At 39.7% G+C, this 16,010-nt stretch overlaps 1 protein-coding gene across 2 annotated transcripts in view; it reads left to right on the forward strand.

Annotated features, from left to right (window-relative positions):
- LOC148853490 (calmodulin-binding transcription activator 4-like) overlaps positions 1-16,010 on the forward strand; it is a 60,483-nt gene that overhangs the window by 11,190 nt on the left and 33,283 nt on the right. For both annotated transcript variants that reach the window (XM_088941580.1, XM_088941581.1), the window contains exons 5-6: positions 9,316-9,361; positions 10,686-11,193. In XM_088941580.1, coding sequence (XP_088797706.1) covers positions 9,316-9,361; positions 10,686-11,193 — 554 coding nt within the window. The remainder of the gene's footprint in view (positions 1-9,315; positions 9,362-10,685; positions 11,194-16,010) is intronic.

Below are 16,010 nucleotides of genomic sequence, written 5' to 3' on the forward strand. Positions count from 1 at the left end.
TGCACCACATGAATGTTCCCAAAACCTTTTTGAGCGATGCAATGCTCACCTCTTGTTTTTTAATTAATCGGATGCCCATGTCTATTCTTGATGGTCGTTCTCCTTTTAGTGTCTTATTCCCCAACGTGTCTCCATTTCTGCTTTCTCCTCAGGTATTTGGGTGTGTCTGCTTTGCTCATAATCTGGTTCCCGGGACTGACAAGTTAGATGCACATTCCCTGAAGTGTATCTTCCTTGGCTATTCCCGCACTCAAAAAGGGTACAAGTGTTATCATCCCAGTTCTCGTCGTTCCTTGGTATGTGCTGATGTTACATTCTTCGAGTCTACTCTGTTCTTCGTGGGGTTCGGTGCTGCTGCTTCCTCTACATAACCACCTCCTCTTCCTCTTCCTTTGGCTGATCCACCTCCTCTGGTTCCAGTCATGCCTACGTCCTTGCCTCCGGTGCCACCGTTTGTTGACTGTCCACCCATCCGTCACGTGTATACACATCGCCCGCGTGTACCGGCTGCAACTCCTCCAGCTTCATCACCGTCGACAGATCCAACTCCAGCTCCGACACCAGCCTCCAACCTAGATCTTCCTATTGCCTTCCGGAAAGGTAAACGTGCTTGCACCCTTCACCCTATTTCCAATTTTGTTTCACTTACTCACCTCTTCGCCTCCCATCACCAGTTCATCTCTTTGTTATCCTCCGTGGTTGTTCCTAAGGATGTCCAGGAAGCCCTTACCTCTCCAGAGTGGTGCCATGCTATGGAAGAAGAGCTCTCTGCTCTACATCATAATCACACTTGGGACCTCACCGCTCTTCCTCCTGGGAAGCAGACTGTCGGTTGTAAGTGGGTGTATAGTGTTAAGTACTTGCCAGATGGTCGTGTTGAGCGCCTGAAGGCGCGACTGGTTGCCAAAGGGTACTCCCAAACCTATGGCATTGACTACACAGAGACATTCTCCCCGGTTGCTAAGATAGGGTCAGTTCGTGTCATCATCTCCCTTGCAGCTATGTATGATTGGCCTCTACATCAGCTAGATATTAGAAATGCGTTTTTGCATGGTGATTTGCTCGAGGAGGTCTACATGGAGCAACCACCCGAGTTTGTTGCTCAGGGGGAGGATAGTAAGGTATGCAGACTTAAGAAGGCTATATATGGACTTAAACAGTCCCCTCGAGCATGGTTTGGTAGGTTCAGTGAGGTGGTCAAGAAGTTTGGTATGAAACAGTGCCAAGTTGATCACTTTGTCTTTAGTTTTGACTCTTCGGCAGGCAAAATATTATTGGTGGTGTATGTGGATGATATCATTGTGACTGGGAATGATAAAATGGGCATTGACAGATTGAATGCATTCCTACAGGAATACTTTCAGACAAAGGACCTTGGCAAGTTGAAATACTTTTTGGGCATAGAGGTAATAAGATCTAAGCATGGCATTAATTTGTGTAAGAGGAAATATGTGCTTGATTTACTGGAAGAAATAGGGTTGTTGGGTACTAAACTGACTGAGACACCTATGTAATCAAATACGAGGCTGAGTAGTGATATAGGTGAAGTATTTCAAGACCTTGGCAGATATCGCCGACTTGTAGGAAAACTAAACTATCTAACCATTACTCGGCCATATATTTCATTTGCGGTTAGTATGGTGAGTCAGTTCATGCAGAAACCTTTGGTTCCACATTGGAATGCAGTGCTAAGGATTGTGAGGTATCTGAAAGGAGCTCTTGGTCGTGGTTTGCTGTACAGGAGTGGTGGAAAACTGGTAGTAGAAGGGTACACCGATGCTGATTGGGCAGGTTCTATGTCTGATAGACGATCTACCATAGGCTATTGCACCTTTCTGGGGGGTAACCTGGTAATGTGGAAAAGTAAGAAGCAAACAGTTGTGGCAAGAAGCAGTGCAGAACAGAATATAGGGCCATGGCACATACTGCTTGTGAATTAGTGTGGCTAAGGAACCTTCTACAGGAGATAGGATATGACATCAGTACTCCAAAGAAGCTCTGTTGTGACAATCAGGCAACGGTTCATATCTCTTCCAATCCGGTGTTTCATGAAAGAACCAAGCACATCGAAGTTGATTGTCATTTCGTGAGAGAGAAGTTGCTGAATGGAGTGATAGAAATTGCATATGTTAGTATGGGAAAGCAGTGGGTAGACTTGTTTACAAAAGGTTTGAGTTGGGGGAGAGTGGATTACATATGTAACAAGCTAGGTTTATATGATATATACTCACCGGCTTGAGGGGGAGTGTTAGTGGTGTTAGTGAAGGGGTATTTCGGTCTTTGTACTTGTTGAGAATGTTGATGTGTACTGTTATGTTAGTTCGAGTGCCTCTTACTTAAAGAAGGGCACTTAAGTGTTTTCCAATAAGTTAATAATATAATAACAGGTCTGGTCGAATCTAGGGAGAACTTTTTCTCTAATTAGAACCAGTCCTCTCTTTTCTTTCTTCTTCTTTCCTCTCCTACTTCTTGTTGTTACTTTACTTTACAGTCAACGAACAAGACAGAATTCTAGGGCAGGTCGAACTTCAACAAGGTATGTAGAACAAATGACAGCCTCAAGCCAAAATCGTTTGGGAACATTCATGTGGAGTAGTAAACCCCGTGCCACTTCAAGGAGGTGTCGGTTCTTCCGTTCAGCCACCCCATTTTGTTGTGGCGTACGGGCACAAGAGCTCCGATGAAGAGAGCCATGTGAAGCAAAGAACTCCGTGAGGTCACTATGAAAAAACTCTTTTGCTTTGTCTGACTGGAATATATGAATCTCGGTCTGAAATTGGGTGAAGAGCATCCGTTGAAAATCTTGGATAATTTTTGGTACTTCCTCACGGGTTCGCATTGGATATACCGAAGTGTATCTGGAATAATCGTCAATGAAGGTAATGAAGTACTTGTAGCCACTCTCAGAAGGTAAAGTAACAGGGCCCCACACATCAGAATGCACAATGTGAAAAGGAAACTCAGATTTACTATTTCTTTGAGGAAATTGAGTTCTACAATGCTTGCTTAACTGACACGTTTGACAGGAAAAATTAGAAACATACATTGACTTACACAGTTCTGGGAAAACCAATTTCAATGTCTCAAAAGACAAATGACCCAGACGACAATGCCACAAATACATTTTACTCTTTTTGAACTGACTCATAGACTCTGTAACATGAAGGCCGGCCGTATTCTCCAGCATGTAGAGTCCATCAACCATACGTCCCCTACCACTCGTCCTTCCCGAGGCCAGATCCTGAATCACACAATAGGTAGGGAAAAAAGTCACAGAACAGTTCAAGGAATTTGTAACACTACTGACTGAGAACAAATTCATAGGGAATTTTGGAACATGAAGAACATCAGAAAGAGTAAGGCCGAGGGGAAGAGAGAGAGTTCCTTGACCAGCTATGGAAGAGTATGATCCATCAGCTAATCTCACTTAATCTCTTCCGGAAAGAGGGTGATAAGTTTGAAAGTAAGAGGACATACCAGTCATGTGTTTCGACGCTCCAGAATCGATGATCCATGGAGAGTCAAGGTTGTGTGAGGCAGCATGGAAAGCTGTGGCAGAATTACCTGATATGGATGCAAAAGAGGTGGTGGGAGGAGCATCCATCTGGCGAATTGCTCTATCATAAATCTTCAAATGGTCACGGAAGGAGTTTATAATATCCTCCCTTGGGTCTGATCCAGAGTAGCTGTGTTGGCTATGTGGTGTTTGAGGCACAGTAGAAGTGGAGGGCTGATTCTCTCCAGAAACCATGTTTTCCATGTGGTGTTTCTTGGTACCTTGTTGCTCGGGTCTTCTAATTACATTTGAGCCTTGCTTCTTAGGTAAATCCTGAACTCACTTTGGTTTCCCATGGAGATCCCAACAAGTATTTTTGGTGTGCTAGGGCCTCTGACAATTAGTGCACCACAATCTTTCCTTATTCATGATTCTAGGTTTAGAAGTACTCAAAAACACAGGCACACTACCTTACAGAGCTGTTACAATCCACAACTAGGCACTTGCTGATTTTCAGTTTCACAGAGAACCAAATACAAACACTGCAGCTACAGTACTAGGATGTATGACCTACACTGTGTAGGAGACCACAGAACAATATACGAACTGCTCTTACAGTGTAACCAGGTCTGAATGATCTATAGTTTTGCAACTTCAATACAGTTTCTCAACCAAGAGAGAAAAAAACTCAGTAGAAACAACAATACAAGTGGTGGTGCACCACACCTAATCGGCTGATATCCACTTTCCAGGACAGCCGAACAGTCACTTAGGGTCTAGGGTTCAACCACAGTCCCTTGGAGAGTTGAATAGAGCAACATACACTCGGAGGAAGGGGAACAGTCCCTACACAGATTTTGGGACATTAACAGTCATGCAGGAAGAGAGCCATAAACAGGAAAAAAAAAGTTTCAGTCCCTATGTCACCCGAACTGTGAATAGGTAGAACAGTCATGGATTCAAACTTCTCTTCAGGACAGAACCTTCCTTCGAACACCTGGGATGGATTTCCATAGACTTCTTAGCCGAGCAACACCAGCTACCAGCACCTAAGGCTGGAAGTTGAACAGTCAGTAGCAGAACCCTTTTTTTCTGCGCCAGGAAGTTGAACAGTCAGCTTTCATGTAGCAGAACCCAACTTGACAGTGGAGACAATCCGCAGCACTAGAGAATGCTTCCTCTCCTTGTCTTCGAGCATCAGGACCATAGCTTCTACGCAGCAGTGGAGAGAGACCTCAGCTGGTTGTTTTCCAGGCCTGGACAGTCCTGCTCTAATACCATGTTGAGCAGGAGGAGAAGGAGAAGAAGAAGCAAAGAAGGAAGAAGAAGAAGAGGCTACAGAGTTGAGGCCTCAAAAACTTAGCTTTAGTCGAGTGAAGCTTTGCATTTATACTATTCTGGCCGTACATAACAATATGTCTACAGAATTACAAAAATACTCCTGCGGGTATTATGTGAACAGTACATATAATGCACCTGTTAACATGTGAACAGTACATATAATACACCTGTTAACAGGGATAAAGCATGGATGACAACGATGACGATGATAATCAGGAAAAAGTTTTGAAGATGTCAATTTCCATGTGCCCTGATCCCCTTCCCTCCCCTTAGAGAGTTTATAATGTTTATTATTGAGGATACATCTTGACTATCTATTGTGTTTGAAAATCATTGGAAAATTAATTTGTAAGGAAGTGTGTTCAGAACTAATGGTTATTCATTCTTTATGGAATGATACCAGTAAAACAACCATGATACTATGGATTATCTGTTTAAAACTTTTCTCTGTCCAAGATTGTTGCTAAATTAAGCATCAAATTGTAATATGAACTTTTAAGTTTTTTGGGATCAAAACATTGTGAAGTAGTTGCAGCACACTCTGTGAGGGAGGGAACTTTGCAAGAATGATTACAAAGCCAACAGAAGGGGCCATTACTTGGTGTAATGGTAAAATCTCAGGATGGCAAGTATGAGAACGTGGGTTCGAGTCTGAGGGCAGTCACTGTGTGTTGGAAAAGAATGCCAATGGTTAGGACTATACCTCAATCTACCCCTACCAAGATCCAGATAGTTTGGATTAGCATTCAGTAATGGCCTTTGTTACAAAGCCAGCAGAACAGAATAGTATGCAGATTATACACTTTGGTTTATCTTTTATTGGAGGGATAATAATATTAAGTTACTATTTAGCAGGTTGGAGGAGGGCAATGAATAAGTGTTTGGTGTAATTCTAGAAATGGAGTGGGAGTTTAAGGTTCGAAGAGGTTGTGCATCTTATGGACTAGATTTTCAGGGATGGAAACTCCATTATCCCTATTGAGGATGAAGTGATATGGGTTGTAGGATGAGGAAAGGAGTGCGAATAAATGGTTTATCATGTGCATTTTTACGTGGACATAATGGGCCTAGAGAAGGTGGCCAAAGGGGTGTTGGTATTAAATGTGTGAGGTCTAATAGGGAACATATTATTTATTTTTAGGTAATTAAAATGGTTACTTTCTAATGTAACATGGGATGAGCTTTCACCAAGTTGAAACCCATCAAAAAAGCTTTCATCAAATTGAAGCTAAAAATCATTTAAAGAGAGAATGTTCTTGGTGCCGCTTTTTAGACTTTTATAGGTTCATACCAGATTCTGATCCAGATAAAAATTTAGTAGCCTAGAACTACTCCTGTTGCTGGAGAGAGAGAGAGAGAGAGAGAGAGAGAGAAAGAGAGGGTGGAGGAGAAAGCTTTTCTTATTTGCTCCTCTGTTCAGAATAATATTTAGTCTCTTATCTTCCTGTTGTAAGGCAATGCTTCCAGATGCTATGGAAAAGTCTAATAGGGGTGTTCATGGCCTGGTCTAGTCTGGTTTGAGGAAAATCTCAGACCAAACCAGTAAATTTTGGTCTGAGAATTTCTCAGACCAGACCAAACTGTTTTGTTATGGTTTGGTCTGGTTTCTAATACAGCTTGGACCATTCTATTGGGCTTAGCCCAATTAGAATGCAACTGTGGGTTTGCTTTTATTAGTGGATAGTGGTGATAGTGTGGAGAATGTCAGAAATTAGAAATTAGAAGTTGAAGAGGCGTTTTGGGCTATGAGGCCTGCTAGAGGTTTGGGGACCATTTTGCGAAGACCAAGGTTAAAGATGTCAGAAAAGTAAGGTGGTTATCCAAGTTAAAGGTTGATCAAAGATGTTTCTTTTTCAAACTCCCAAAGATTAAAAATGTTGGGGTTTTAAGCATAAAAGATTAGGGTAAGGTGTGACAGGGAAAGGAAGAAAGCTGGGTGATTTCCAAATGCAACAGACATAGAAAGAAGAAGATTGTTGTGAGAACTGGGATGGAATATGCTGCTAATAAGAATGGTTTAGGTTTTTCCTTTGTTGAGTGCATCCTTGAGTTTTGCGATCGAGAAGGTGTTGAATCTGTGTTGGCCATTGATGCTCGATTCCAGCAGCCACAGACTTTGGGGAAGGGGTTATTAGTGTGCTGCATCATCTCACCAAATACCAAAAAAAAAAAAAACATCAGGAGGGTGATGTTGTGTTGATACAGGAAAATTGCCTTGCTTCGGATGAGACTTTCTTAATTGTTTCGGGGGGGGGGGGAATCGGAAGGGGTAAAGGTTGGGTTGGGGGATGGGGAAGAGGAAGCTCTGAAAAGGGGTTTAGGTGATGTCGAATTAGGAACAGAATTTGGGGATGGTGAAGGAGGGAGTAAAACCATTGCCATGGTAACAGAGACTTTTCCCAGGATGAGTTTTCATGAAAGATGATCATCTTTTATTTGATGACATGGTGATTGGAAAGATAGGTGTTGACTTGGGTTGTAGGAGGAAGGTTGGAGAGAAGGATGTGGCTGATGCTGATGAGGTCCCACTAAGAAACCTCATGGTTGAAAAAATCTTCACATTGTTCACATTACTTAAGTCTTATCTTGGTTGAAGCCCGGCTTGGTGGGGGCAGGACCAGCGAAAAATTACAGGAGTGTAGAAGAGAAAAAGGAGTGAAGCAAATGCGCCAACAGTTGAGGTTTCTGGTTGGGAGGCATCTCATGTTCCCAACAGATCAGATTCTCAGACATGTAATTTGTATCAAGAAAAGAAGGTAAGCGAAGTTGGGGTTGAACCTATTTTGAGTGTGCTTGATAGAAGTTCTGAAGAAAAAAGGTGGAAGGGATAGGAAGTTTGCCTCTTGAGAAAATTGTTGAGAGAGATGTAGCAGTTGCCAAAAGTTTTGGCTATTTTTTTGTGGTGGCAAGGAGTTTGCTAGGATAGCCTTTGAGGAGTTCGAGAAGAGAAAGAAGGAAGAGAGGATGAAAAAAGTTCTAATTCAGGGAGGACAGATGTGGAATGAGGATGATGAAGGGTAGGAGGAAGTGTTTGAGGGGGAGGATCAGGGAGATGGCTTCTGCAAGGTGATTCTTGGTTTCTGATCAGATGGAGGCCTGTAGAAGTCATTGGGTAAGGGGGTCAGGGTGTGTTTCTTTGGTTTTCAGAAGAGTCTGGTTTTGTTTGGTGGTTGGTTTCTGTTTTGAGTCATGTTGTTAGATTTCAGTGGATGTAAGTTGTGTTTTAAGTGTTTTTCTCTTTTTCTCAGGTGATAGCTTATCACCTTCCTTTTGTATTCTCTTCTTCCCTTTAAAATTTGGTTTACAGTTTTTGTCTGGTTTTCTGAAATTCAGAAAATCAGACCGAAACCATAAATCAAAATTTAAAATTTTCCCAAACTGAACCAGACCGTTCTCAAGTCCAGCCAGACCAAACTGCCAATTTCAGTTTGGTTTGGTCCATTTTGGCAGTCTGGACCATATAATGAACATCTCTAAATTCTTGGAGTTGTTTTTGTCTCAATAGAGTCCATGTTCATAAGTTTTATATCTTCTTGGCAGTTTTAAAGATGCTTATGTACTGTTCCTACAACTAGGTCACCAGTTGCATATCAATATAACTAACAGTCCCTACATCTGTTGTCATTATCTGTTAAATACTTCAAATTTCCAATAAAAGAAACTTGTAAATATTTAGATCATTGTAGACAGTTTTACTCATCAAGCTTAATGGAAGTCATCTAATGCCCAAGAATATCTGCTGGGCTAAACACTGTAGACAGTAGACTTCTGTCCATATTATGATCCACTCTCAAGTCAGATAATTATTCTGAAAATTACTGTTGAGAGACATGTGTTCTTTTGTCTTATATTATGTTATAAGTATGGAGTTACAGGTCTGTCCCTGTTTAGTTGTATCTGTCCCAACTTACTTAGGGGCAGATAAGTCATTTCTATTGTATCTTAATATATAAATAAGATTTGGCTACCAGGGGAGGAGACTATCTTAGGTTGAGGGAGGTCTTCCTCCAAGAATTGAAGTGTCCATTTTATTCATGATGGAACTGATTAAAAATCTCTTAAAAAAAGAAGCCTACCAAGAGATGGGACTAGTCTGATATGTCTGTTGGGTGTTTTGAGGGAAAATCTGGTGGAGAATTCTTCTCTACCATCAAGAATCTGTTGAGATCTTTGAAATAATTAGAATATTTTGGGAGTTAGCCATTTTCTCAGTGGATGGTCTATTTTCCTAAGGAGTTTAGTGATCTCAATGGGCGAGGACTTCAAAAAGGGTTGAGGAAGTTTTTGTGACTAAAAACATGAAGGTATATAAATTGATTTGCTTTTGCAGAACTTTATCATTTCTTCTCTCTACTCCAAATAACATTTTCACACATCTTAGTAATATGATTCATAGTTACTCAACAAAAATAAAATTTTCTATTTCATGGTAGTTGACAACACCATGCTCAGTTTTCTATTTTTTTGTTGCCTTGCAGGGCATATGAACACATTGTTCTTGTTCATTATAGAGAAGTTAGTGAGGTAAGTTATTGATAACTGATTATAGACAATGCATCTTGATGACAATTCTGTTACTTGAAATCATTGAATGAAATGTTGTATTGCAAGTAAAATCCTTTTAATAATCATCAAACTCATAATTTAATTTGTTAGTTGCTTATTTTTATTTATTTAAATATTTTCTTACATTGCATTTGGATGAACATTTGAATTTCCTGCATAAAAATGCTAAGGGATACAGATTTGGGAACTAAACAAGCAAGTTCTACCCTATTTTCTAAATGCAAATAAATCCAACCCAGTCCACCAGAAGGTCTAATGTGGACAGAAAAACAAATTACATGCAGTACTTCAAGTATACATCAATAAGCACAAGAAATACCAAGCTGAAAATAACAAAACAAGTTGGATTTTTAGGGATTTCAGATCTGAACCTGAAGTAAAACTTCCCCTGTAACAGTTCTGCTACAGTAACAATGGCAACAGGCTGGAAGGTGTGAAAATGGGTCGACTCCTCAAAACCCAAGCTCCCAGTACTTGAAAACCCTAGCTGGGGCTGAGCTACAATTCAAACAAGAGGAAAAGAACCAAAAGAATACCCCTACAAAAACAACCCCCTTCTCTTTTATAAGACCCAATGGCTTGCTGGAGAAGCCAATTAAAATATTTACACATAAGCCCCTAGAATGTTTCCCTCTCACAAGCAACTCCTTAAGAACAAAACTAACTTCAAATGAACCCAAAAAAAAAATAACTTTTGTTACAAAAAGACCCAAGAGACCAAAACCCAACAGATGTGCACCCAACTGCCCCTGACCAGAATCTGAATTATAAAATGACAAAAATATCCCTGGACCTAAACTGTTAACAAAGCTATTAAAAAACAACAATTTGGGATCCTAATACAAAAGACACACAAATACAGAATACATTCACATTTTTCTCTTTTTTTTCTTCTTTCTTTTCTCTTTTCTTTTTTTTTTTGGCCTTATCAAGGTCTCAAACATTATTTAGAAATGGCAGTACACAGACCAAATCATTCCCTTTTATCTTAATCTACCATGCACTTTTGATGTCCATATCTATCTCTATGCACATGAGAGGATACCACTCTCATGAATGAAAGAGTGCAAAGGGTGCTTTGGACATAAAGTTATTTTCTACATTTTCCTGCCAGCCTCTTGTATGTGCTTTTATTAGCATAAGTCGTTTCATCCAGATGCTGTGTGCATGTCTCAATTAACATCTACTATATGTATCTCTTTCAAAATTTGTCATCACTTTTCCTCATGTTTCAATTCAGCTAGTTTCACCAAATGCAGCAAATTTTGTTATCACTTTGCAGGGAAGGTACAATGCTGGATCAATATCTAACCTGTCTCCAGGCTTCTCTTCTACTCCAGGTCCCAGCTTCTATACTGCCCAAAATCCAAGCTCTTCTTCTGGAACAAATGAACTAAATGAACCATATCATACTTCATTTAGTCCAGGATCTTTTGAAGTGAGTTCTGAGTCAGTTAAAAGGAAAAATGGGCTAGATCAGTTGGAGGGAATGAATCAAGTAGGGAAATTTAATAGTTTGTCAGATTCTCAGATTAATCAAGCACTGCGTAGGATTGAGGAGCAATTAAGTTTAAATGATGATGACTTAGCAGAAGAGCTTTCTTCATACTATTTTGAAAATGAGAAATCCAAAGAACCTGTTGTTTTAGAATATGAAAAGGGGAGACTCAAAGAGGATCAAGATGTAATTCTGCTACATGCATCAGAATATAGGGTACACAATCAACATTATGGTGGTAATGCTGGAAAGCAAGATAATTCAACCAACAGCCAGTTGCTAAAAAATGCAGGTTAACCTTGTTTGCTTTGTCATCAGAATTCTTTGAATGGTTTTTCCATGTATGGTTTCCAACTTGTAAATTCATACAATATCTTATCTTTTATCAAATTCTAGTCCAGTTAGTTTTGTTTTCTGGATCTGTTTCCTTGTTTGATGTTGATCATCACTCTAGCAATGGACCGGTTTAAATCTGTCAAATATAAATTTATCATGTTAGTGGCATGTGCTAATAAACATATCACTCTTGACTGAGTCTAATACAATTGCCTTGCCCCCATTTCTTGACTTGCACCAATTCATTTGCTTGCAGCCTTAAACCCTAGCTTTATAATAGTAGTGGATAAAAAACAATTTCCTAATTGAGGTTTTTTAATACTGAAATTCATGTAGAAAGTATTAGAACTGTTTGTACTCTGCTAAGTAAAAGATAATCTTTTGGCCTGGATTATATTAGACAAGATTCTTGAGTCCTTCCCATCCCAAGTTCTCCAAACTATATATGTTCTTGTTCATGTCCACATAATTAAACTCCTCTTGGTACATAGTAAAAAGGATTATCATTCCCAAACCATCTGGTGATATTGGCAAATGGCTTCCAACTTACACATGGGTTAGTCCAAGTAGTAGAGGCGAGAAGTGTGTTTCAGCAAGGCCCATAACTCTGGTCCAATCCCTCAAGTGCAATCTTAGTGAACAATCAAGTGCAGGAGGGCTGTCTTATCTCTACCATGTTTGAGTTTAGTCTTGGGACCATAACCAAAAATGCTAAAAGAGAATATTCCAGGAATGTGATATAAGATTCTTTGTGATTTTTGTTTTGTTTGTTTGTTGTTTTATTAGGTAGCTTGAATAGCAATAGGGTTGAAGGTTCTTATTTCTCTAAACATGGCTATTCTCTTTCTTTCTGACGTTAGTGAACAATATTTTAAAGTTTATTCTCTGCAGCTCATGGAGTTCAAGCTTTTTAGGACACCAATCTCATACTCATTTTTTTTTTTTTTGAGAAGCAACAGGGTAAAAATATTCATTCAACACCAAGCCACACGCAAGGAATACAACCAAAAAAGTGTACAACACAGGACCTCCCAAGCATAGTTGTCAAGGTGACACCTAGGCAACAAGGTGCCCTACGAGACTTGCCTCGCCTAATTGCCAAGCAGCTCTATAGCGTATTATAAAAAACTTTTATATTCTTAATTTTTTGAGGTTATAATTTTAAAATAGACATTTTTAAACTAAAATATTCATTTTGTGTGTTTATATACTAATTTATTTTTATTATTTTCTTATTTGTTAGGGTTTAATGAACACAAACATTGCTAAATGCTGTATTGAACCCTCAAAGACTTCAAAACCTGAACCAATAAGTAAGGAAGAGCTTAAAATGTTGTCTAATCAACACATTTTCTTCTTCTTCTTCCACCTTTTTCTTTTCTTCTTTTCCTATAACAGAAATACGGGTTCAGCCCCTATATTTTTTGAATTTTCTTTTCTTTCTTTTTTTTTTCTTCTCATGAATATGTTGGAATGTGTTGGTTTTCTATACTTAAACATGAAGTTTATACTTTTCTTATGAAAATTATGGATATTTATTAAGGAAATATGATTATTGAACCTAGGGAACTACCATAGGATACATGTTTTTACTTAAAAAAAAAATCCATCACCTAGGCGACTAGACGACAAGGCGCCCCCTGTCGCCTAGCCTCACCTTGGTGCCTTGAAAACTATGCTCCCAAGAGAGGCCACACCAAAAATATCAATAGAAGCAAAAACAAAAGACAAATGACAAATGACAACAACTGATTGCATATTACAAATTAGCAGCCAGTCCTGGGCATCCCCAATCTAAACAAGATTTCCAATATCCCAGCCATAGCATGTTGGACTTGGAACTCCTAGTTACCCATTTGAATGAGACGTTCAAATCAGAACCTAGAGCTTGGGTCAGTCTAACTAGGGGTTTGATTTTCCAAGGAATTTGGCCTTGCCTTGTCGTCCAGAAAAAACCACTTGACAGTCACCCTCTACTTCCACATTTCTTAAATCTTGCTTAGCCAACAACTTCAAACCCTGAACCAAGGCCAAAATTTCAGCTCTAGAACAATTCCCTTGTCCCACCAAAATTTCAGCTCTAGAACAAACCCCTTCAAGATGTGTGCAACACCAAAATGATTCTAGATCGTCATCGTGGTTGCATATGTAAGATGGAATTACAAGATGATTAAAGACTCTGTACTCTTGTTGTTATCATTATTATTAGTATTAGTATTAGCATTATTTAGTATTATTTTGTGTAGTTCGGCAGATCTAGAATAGAGAAGGGAGAAGAGAGATGAGAGAAGAGAGAAAAGAGAGATCTATTCCAAGTATTGTAGCTAGCAGCACCTAAGTTAATATTTATACTTAGGGCGACAACTTATAACTAATGCATTGAGAAAAAGACAAAAAACCCCTTAGTAGGCCGCAGGCCCCTACATACACATTACAACACTCCCCCTCATGTTGGAGCATATATGTCAATCATGCCCAACTTGTCACATAGTTCATTATATCGCAAATAGTGAAGACCCTTTGTAAGGACATCAAATAGTTGTTCCTTGGAACTGATGTAAGGAGTACAAACTTCCCCCTTTTCAAGTTTCTCCCTTATGAAATGCTTGTTGACTTCAATGTGCTTGGTCCTGTCATGAAGAATTGGATTGGCTGCAATATTAATGGCTGCCTTGTTGTCACAATAGAGAGATATTGGGCCATCAACCGAGAGGCCTAACTCTCCAATCAAATTCTTCACCCATAGTACTTCAGCAACTCCATGTGCCATGGCCCTATACTCGGCCTCAACACTAGATCTGGCCACTACACTTTGCTTTTTGCTTCTCCAAGTGACAAGTTCCCACCAACAAAGGTACAATATCCACTAGTTGATTTCCTATCATTAACTACTCCAGCCCAATCTGCATCTGTGTAGACTTCCACTTCCTAGATACTTCTTGAAATGGAAGGATGTTATGTTTCTTGAAATATAACCTAGTTCCTAGATACTTCTTTAGATATCTGAGTACCCTCTCAGCTGCCTCTAGATGGAAGGATGTTGGTGCATGCATAAATTGATTGAGGACACCAACATCATAAGCTATATCTGGTCGAGTCATTGATAGGTAGAGGAGTCTTCCTACCAACCTCTAAAATTTCTTGATATTTGTCACTGGTTCTCCAGTACAATCACCAAGCCGATGGTTTTCTTCAATAGGAGAGTCTACAGGTTTTGCTCCTAACTTTCCTGTGTCCTGCAAAAGATCTAGGACATACTTCCTTTGGGAAATGAAGATGCCAATTTTTGAGCGGGCAACCTCAATACCAAGGAAATAATGTAGCTGTCCCAGATCTTTCACTTCAAACTGCATAGCAAGGAATTCTTTGACCTTTTAATCTCAGAGTCCCAATTCCCCGTAATCACAATGTCATCAACATAGACAATTAATACCACAACATTCTTCTGGTTTCTCTTGACAAATAGAGTATGGTCAGATTGGCACTGCTTGAACCCAATTTGCTGTAAAGCCAAGTGAAATCTACTAAACCAAGTCCTTGGGGATTGTTTCAAACCATATAAAGATTTTTTTAGTTTGCAAACTTTTCCTTCACACCCTTGTGCTATAAACCCAAGAGGCTGAATCATGTAAACTTCTTCTACCAAATCCTCATTTAAGAAAGCATTTTTTATGTCTAGTTGGTGGGGCTCCCAATCAAAGTTAACAGCCAAGGATAGTATAATTCGGATAGTGTTCATTTTAGCAACTGGGGCAAAAGTCTCTGCATAGTCAACCCCATACACCTGAGTATACCCTTTTGCAACTAACCTGGCTTTATACCTTTCAACCGACCCATCTGCTCTATGCTTTACTATGAATACCCACTTGCATCCCACTGGCTCCTTGCCTTCGGGAAGATTCACCAACTCCCAGGTATTATTGTTATGAAGAGCGCTAATTTCCTCCTTCATTGCCTCTGTAAGGCTTCTACAACACTTTTGGGAACAGAGTCGGAATAAATGACGGTAAAAAAGGCACGAAATGTGGGAGCAATGTTTTCATAGGATAAAAGTTGAGCAACAGGATGCTTAGTAGTACATGATCAAACCCCTTTTCTATGAGCAATTGGGACATCAAGATCATTAGTAAGATCATCAATAGCAATAGGTTCAGTTATATCAAAGGGAACAAGGGTACCTGGATTTTCCTTCAAGGAATCAGAAGTTGCTGGATGTATAGTCTCAAGTTGCTGCACAACCTTCGAATTCAGCAGCCCCTTATGGCGTCTCAAGAAGACACGGAATGGAGAGGAGTCAGGAATAGAGGGAAGAGGGATTTGAGGAGTTGCAGCTTGCCTCTCCTCCTTCACACTATTCTCCCCCTAAGGAGAGGCTTGAAAGAAGGGTTCTGACTCAAAAAAGGACACATCCATTGATACAAAGTGTTAGCGTAGTGATATTTCTGTCTTTATACCTTGATTGATGTTGCTGATCTGTAATGATGTGTTGAAACATGTGCTCTTAACTTAAGTAAGGGCACATAGGTCTTTTCAGTCATGTTTTAATAATAATATAAATACTTACTGGTCGACTGGGAGAAGTCAAGTTGACTCTTTCAGTTTGAACCAGAATTCTCTCTTCTCTCTCTCTTTCTCTCTTTCTTTATCACTTTTTCTTCTTCTACATAACTGAACTCAGTCAGGCCGAACTCTAAGGCAGACCTGAATTATAACATGGTATCAGAGCTAGGTTAAATCTGCCTAGATTTCTGCTTGCCTAGGGTTCATTCTCTG

This window comes from Nelumbo lutea, chromosome 4 (assembly GCF_056320005.1).
Source record: "Nelumbo lutea isolate HS-2025 chromosome 4, American lotus-T2T, whole genome shotgun sequence".
Lineage (NCBI taxonomy): Eukaryota > Viridiplantae > Streptophyta > Magnoliopsida > Proteales > Nelumbonaceae > Nelumbo > Nelumbo lutea.